This window comes from Berghia stephanieae, chromosome 10 (genome assembly GCF_034508935.2).
Source record: "Berghia stephanieae isolate SIO BIC M18660-M18661 chromosome 10, UCSD_Bste_1.3, whole genome shotgun sequence".
NCBI classification, from domain to species: Eukaryota; Metazoa; Mollusca; class Gastropoda; order Nudibranchia; family Aeolidiidae; genus Berghia; species Berghia stephanieae.
In genome coordinates, this window is record NC_088369.1 from 35243493 (window position 1) to 35250992 (window position 7500).

Below are 7500 nucleotides of genomic sequence, written 5' to 3' on the forward strand. Positions count from 1 at the left end.
TCCTCATGAACATTTTGGTTTTCATTCCACAGACGAGTGAGATATTCCCATGTCATTGATTAACGTTTTTGTTACTTGTTGTCATGTTTGTAATATGATTCTTTGGTGGTTATATGAGGAATTGTTTTGGTGTCGAAATGTTTCTAGTTATATAATTTTGTCATTTTTTTGTCTATAGCTGCAATAATATAACAACGTTCCTCTTAGAGATACAGGTTTCCAGTTCTTCTTTATTAACTGAGTCATAATTAATAATATGTGTGAAATATAACATGAAGCTAACACAGGACATAAAAAACATGCGTAAGGCGTTACATAACAAACTTCTCACTTGATATGTGATATATGTATAAATGTATATATATTAGGCTCACAGATATTGGTTTTCTCATGAAGAAAACGCGCATTGTGAATTACAACATTCCCCTTTAAACGTATTGTTTTTTATTGTTTATAATAAAAAATTGGTGAAAAACGGGCGTGCTCTGTGTTTCAACAACTTATATTATTTTTATCATGTGAATTAATTTCCATAGTATAGCATAATATACTCATTATATTACAAAATTATACTTTATTTCGTATAATGCGAGATAATTATATATTTAAAAAATCGTGAGTTAAAATGTTAGTGGTTTTAAATAGCTGAATTTACAAGGTGCAGTTTATGATAATACATGATGCAGTATATAATTTAGTATACCAAAAACCAGATACAAATGAGTGGACGATTTGAAAGGAAACACAAAATGCACAACATAAGGAAACATTACATTAAACAGTCATTCTTCATACCTTACCTCTATTTTTACCTCTACCTCAGGGACGGGCATAGCCGGCGACACCTGCTGTTTTTTCTGTCTTTTCACTGGGGATTGTGGTCGAGGTTTTTCTTGTAACTTGCTGCCCATATTTGGCTTCATCCCAACATCCGGTACCATCAGAGAGCCGCCATTGATAGCAGTAGCCAGCTTATCCCCAGCCTTTAAAAAGCCGCTTCCTTGAGGCGACAGGAGGGCCAGCTTACCGCCCAGAGAGTTTTTCTTCTTCTTCTTACTGGAGGACTAAGCGATGAAAGGGGGAAAAATGGTGGATTCAGTTTTTAAAATCCGTTTCAGAGATCTATCCACGGGTGACCTTTCTGAATTTGAGATCAAAACTTATTCAGGTTGTTTGGTCTCTCAACGGTAGCGCAATTGGATTGGATTTGACCCAAAGATATATATATATGTATATATATATATATATATATATATATATATATATATATATATATATATGATCAAACAAGCCAGCAAAGCTCATTTAGGGAATATTGCCCTTTATATAGTAGGATGTTATAAGTTTTATTATACTCTCTCTCTCTCTCTCTCTCTCTCTCTCTCTCTCTCTCTCCCTTTGTGTGTGTGTGTGTGTGTGTGTGTGTGTGTGTGTGTGTGTTGATTTAGTAACTGTGTCTCATATTTATTAGACCTAAAGTAAGTTGTGTGCGGAGGACCAATGCTTTACATTCTTTGTTGCGAATTCATTTCCTTCTAAACGTCTTGCTCGGTTTATTTCATTTCCCTAGTAGCCTCGTCTAGTATTTGTTGTTTTTTTTTTGTTTTTGGGGGTTTTTTTTGGGTTTTTTTGTTGTTTTTTTTTTGTTTGTTTTTTTTTTCAAGTAGAATAAAAATGGTTCATCAAATTTATGCTTTAAAATTTTTTCGGTTAAAACCTTTAAAATCTTTGACTTTGAATAATAAAAAAGTTGTGTTCATCTGTCAGCTTGTTTAATCATATGCCATGGTTGAAACAATATTAAGTTCTTTTTAACATTAGCATCACAAAAGCGGGGCAACATGTAATTAGTGTCAGCAACTCAGACCATTTTAAGACCGCTTGTTACCTACTTTAAATGGAATGTTTTTGATGTAATTTTATTGATTAACCAAATCATTCATAGAAAACATTGTAATAATTGAACTGAGAAGAGCATTTCTAGTCATTTCTACTATCACAGGACAAAAGGTCGTAGTATATCATGAATTGGGTCAAATTGAGTTCAGACATTGTCATATTCTTGAGCCGAATGCCCATTTTTATATCTGGGTTTCGTGACTCAATAAAGTCAATAAATAGTCAATAGATAACTGTTTTATTACAAAAATAAGATATACGACTTGAAAGGTAGAAAATATATAGGAGAAACCGAATTATTTTTTTTTTGGCTCTCTTGTATTTTCTTTTTTCCGATATCCGAACTTTGACTTAATGCAGATCTACAGATCTACAGAGGGTAGCGCGGTATGGTAGTACCCGGAATTCGAGTGTTTATTTTATCTAATCTATTTACTCACACATAAATACTTAACGGATTAATGAGTGATGTTTTACAAAGTTATAAAGAAAGCAGTCACTTCATGTCTCATTCTACATAAGCCACGACATTCCTTGTGAATATAGAATGATAATTACATTTAGCTGCTGCTAATTACATTTGCAACATAAGCTGCTCATACCCATGTAAAATAGACACAAATATTAGAATTCACAAAATAAAAAAATAAAAATGAGCTTTTTTATATAGCGCAATATCCACTAAATGTGCTCAAAGCGCTTTACAAGGGATCCCTGGTCAACAGCAACATGTAACATGTAGGACGGGACATGATGCGTTTTTCGGACAAAGACAACGCTGTTAACGGCCAGGTCCTTATTTTACACATGAGTACGATGAGAGAGGCTCGAACCCAGGACCTCCGATCCGAAAGCGAGTGTCATAACACAAGACCACATAGCCGCACAAAAAAACCTATAATCGCGGTCTTTTCTGTGGACGTTGGTCACTGATAATCCTTCGAAATAATGTTTATTAGGACTTTGAGTCTGCTGAAATTTTTGTCACTCGGAGTGAACTTCTACCATAAAATTACACAAAAAACATAGCGTGTACGTTCTATTCAAATATCGGAAATATATTTGTGTAGCCTTGAGGGAAATTATGTTGTTTCTCTTTGGCCAATTGGAAAGAATTAACCGGGAAAGTAAGGTTCATGGAGCATTGCAATATTATGTCTATGCTCAATTTGTTTCGCTTTGGACAATTTGGAAATAATGAGCTGGGGTAGTAAAGCTCATGGAGCATTGCGATACACATTAAAATACCATGTATGTGATGGATTTGAAATATGCACTGGTGACATCCTCGCGACATGGATCAAAAAAAAAAGCACGTAAGTAACATCAATTGCTGGTTGTACTGTGTTTCTTAAAGATGACCCACCAACCCCTCCATTCCCCCTCCATTCCGCGCAATAAGATTCAATAGTCGTAACGTCACTTTCTTCATAATGACGCATGGTAACTTAGCAACACTGGCTCTAAACTATCGGAACAATGGCGGACGCCCGTATGAAATCTTTATCCGGCGAGCATAAAAGCGTATCCAGAGGGGGGAAAAACATAAACTTGATCATGTTTTGACTTTACACATTCTGTTCACAAGACATATGAAAAGTTCTAGCCAGCTTGAAGAATAAAAAGTAATGATTTTCTTTGTTTAGAACCAAGATGGCCGCCGTTGCCGGGCGGCGTGACATCAGACTACTGAATCCAATTGTTACTCTAAAGTGCAATAGAGAAGCAACGGTGTGCTGGACATAAACATTACATCAATTCCATTGGAACAATTTGAGAACAATTAACAATAATATGTGACCCTTCGCGTGAAAACGGTATTAAGTCGGGTTGGTTAAGATGTTGAAAATTGAATTTATAGCCAGAAATATCAGACTTGTATTGAGTTTGTATATTTTATTGAGGAGAATGGATACCATATTTTAGGGTGCTGATGCCAACAATTTATATTTTTGACCAGTTTAACATTTAATTCGGCTTTTAAGCATCTGGTTTGTTCCGACATAATACCGTTTTGAGACGATGGGTCACATATGTTTGTGCATTGTTGATCATCAATCCAGTTTTCAAATTACCCTTTCGTGATTTCTTTCCACATGTCGGGAGCCATCATTAACTTATAGCCTGACACAAGGACCGTAGCCATCGTTAACTTGTTAATACGTGACTTTCATAAAATACGTCGTTATTTATCACAATTGGTAGATCAAACCAAAAGAATATCCTTAGCATTTTTTTGTATGGCAGATAACATATAATAGATTGTCAAGACATATTGCTTAATATCCTTGATTTTAAAAATATAAATTATGAGATTTGTTACAAAACAAGCACTATTCTTTTATTCTTGAAATTAAAGCTGGTCACAAAATAAATTCAACATTCTTAGCTGAAAGTAATAATAGCCTGGCATATGCAGCTGTATATTGCATTTTTTAAATCACATCTTTTTTGGGCCACTGTAGTAGTTTAAAATGCTTGTTTTATTTCTGCCAGTCGTTGTCAATATGAATTGCCAATGTTTTCCTGTTGCGAAGTGTTTACTATATATCTAGCTATATTGTAAAGTGCATTGAGCATTATGCAAATTTTAATATGTGCTATATATCTTATTATCATTTTGCTCGAAACAACGTTTATTGTACATATCGATCAATTACAATGACCCTCCCTTGTCACAATTTCTCAAGACTTAAATTTCAAACAAGTTTTTTTTAGGCCTGACAGTTGTTTAGGACAAAACTATTGGTCATTATTGACTAATATTTAGTTGAAGTAAAAGAAATGTTGTGGTAATAACGACAGTATACATTCTTACAAAAAACAACAACAATCAAACCCACTCACCAAGCTAGATCTTGACTTGTTAAGACTTAAAGTCGACCTCTTGACAATTGACAGCATAGAGCCCAACTGGGTGGCTATGAAAGCATCCTGTTACAGCAGATTAGGCATGGGATGAAGGGTGCAGGGCAGGAATGAATATTACACAGACAAGTGTCATACTTAGAAGCAATACTCGGGACATAAATTCGGCGAGGGTAATTTTGGCGTTACACATCGGATGGCAATGTTGTGAGACTCTTAGCCAAGCGCATACTATCTATAAGGCGTTTTATTTATTTCTTCTAACCCCAAACAGCAATATTTGCATGATTAATTTCGATAGAAAAAAAATATCTGAAATTTCCAGATTTTCTGGTGATTTTTACTTTAGATATTTAATGTTCTCCATATATTTAGTTCTATTCGACATAGTATCACATTGACGCCGTGCATCACAAATCTATAGGATGGGGGAAGCCAATGCATGGGAGCCGACGCCGACGTGCACAAATTTGCAGGTCTGATACCCAAACGTAATAATGAGGTTTTTAAGTTCTCAATGTTGTAATGGACAATATTTTGCGTTGGTTTGATTGAGAGTATTTCCATTACAGCAATGAGCCCATAACATTTTAGGTTATTAGATCTATGCAAATAAGTAGCGACACGTCAATTGGATCTGAAAGCGCTTTTCATTTCGTAAATCGTATTTCCATAAACAAAATGTAATTATTATTGGAGAGAAAATCGGTATAGACAATAAATGCCAGAAAATTGCATAAAATACAAGAAATATCTTTCAATAGAGGGCCATAATTAATAATATCTATTGTGTAGTTTTGCTTTGTGGATCAAATCCATGTTATCTGATTGTTTAAAATATTGTGTAATATTCGTTGTTTGAAATATGTATAATATTCGTCCTGCACCAGCAGCTTCACTTGTTAGTCTTTAATTTTGATAGGGTGTGATAAAAACGTCAATCCCTGGAACCACCACTGCCATTATTATTATCATAATTATAACCGCCATCATCATCATCATCATCATCATCATCATCATCATCATCATCATCATCATCATCATCATCATCATCATCATCATTATCATTATTAAGGACCCAATCACCATTGCATTATTAATCCATTACCAATTCTTTTATATGATAAAGCTTTGTACGGCAAGTCACTCGAGACGTAAGAAGTAGATTCAAAATACTTTATTTACAGTTACTTAACATTTCTGTTATGGCTATTTCCCCCATTTTCCTTCTTAAAAAACTATTTCTTCTTATTTTCATTATAAAATTAATGCATTTCAACTGGCCCAACAGCAATGAATTCTCTTTACCTTGTTTCTTAGTATTAATTACAAGTAAACATCTAAAACCAGAAATATTAACATCCCTTCTACAGATAAAATTTGACAACATCAAACAATGAATAACATAATCAACAAATTCCATTCTTGACAGGATAGAATTAAGACTTTCGGACTTAAATTTTGGCCGATATAACCATTCAAAACGAGGCGCAGTTTATAGGGGAAAAAAGTGTTTCACAGCGGGGGAAAACCATTCATTGAAGTAGAAATGATATGGAGAAAGAAGTAAGCGAAGTTAGATTAGAAGAAAGCTGTTTTCGATTTTTTTTTTGCTAAAATGTCTGCACATTTCAATTTTATTCCTATTATTTTCATTCTATCAGCATCATCAGTAGTATTATGTATTACTATCATTAGTGTCGAATGACAACTGACGTTTAAAGAGAACATCGAAAACAGATAAAATGGATGTTTCGGGTTTCCCCTTTATCAACAAAACAGGATGAATGAAACACTACAGACGAATGAAATAATGTGGTAGTGGCGTTTTTTTTTTTCTTCGAGCTTCGAGGAGTAACATTTACATTAAAGAGGACATCAAGAAACTGAAAGAGGCTGACAACTCAACACTGATACAGTAAACAAAACCGTTTGACAGAAAAACATCTGAGAAAAGAAGAAAATGAATGTTATTGTCTTTAATAGCTATCTTTAATAAAGTTTGTAAATCGTCTCCTAACAGCTGGGAATAAAAGCGGGATAGATGCCGCACCACAAATTAGATTGCAATTGAGAATCAACATCTCAATTAACATACATACCTCTGCGTTCGCCTGTCCACTTTTCATTGCTTTCTGCAAGGCTTTGGCTTGTGTCACCAACTCCTCTATCTTGGACTGGTGCATTGCATGAAGAAGACGCCTATAATATGGAGAAATGAATTATAACATATTTAGACCTCTAGTCATTACAGATAGATCACAAAAATTAAGATTATCTTTAATAATAATAACAACAACAATAATAATAATAATAATAATAATAATAATAATAATAATAATAATAATAATAATAATAATAATAATAATAAATAGTAATAATAATTAAATAATAATTGCAATCTTGTTTCGTTTACTGTACCTAATCTATATATATATATATATATATATATATATATATATATATATATATTATATGTATGTATGTATTAGGTACAGTAAACGAAACAAGAATGTAATTATTTAGATCTTGACAGTTTGATCTCTCAATATTTAATACATAAAACAAAACATACAGTTTGGTGTAGGCGGTTGTGCAATTTAACGTCCATTTTGGATAGAATTAGACAAGTTTGGGCACCCTTGTTTTCCTGAAGGCCGTACCGTAGAGGTCACTAATGGCTGACTCAAACCCAGTAGCCAATTTTAGTCGTGTTGTAACGCCAAAATATAC

The 7500-nt window shown here is 33.7% G+C and overlaps 1 protein-coding gene across 2 annotated transcripts in view; it reads right to left on the minus strand.

Moving 5' to 3' along the window:
* LOC144981045 (inositol 1,4,5-trisphosphate-gated calcium channel ITPR2-like) overlaps nt 1-7500 on the minus strand; it is a 219025-nt gene that overhangs the window by 38663 nt on the left and 172862 nt on the right. For both annotated transcript variants that reach the window (XM_078929132.1, XM_078929133.1), the window contains 3 exons: nt 6870-6969; nt 4747-4833; nt 801-1064 (listed from right to left, as the gene is read on the minus strand). In XM_078929132.1, coding sequence (XP_078785258.1) covers nt 801-1064; nt 4747-4833; nt 6870-6969 — 451 coding nt within the window. The remainder of the gene's footprint in view (nt 1-800; nt 1065-4746; nt 4834-6869; nt 6970-7500) is intronic.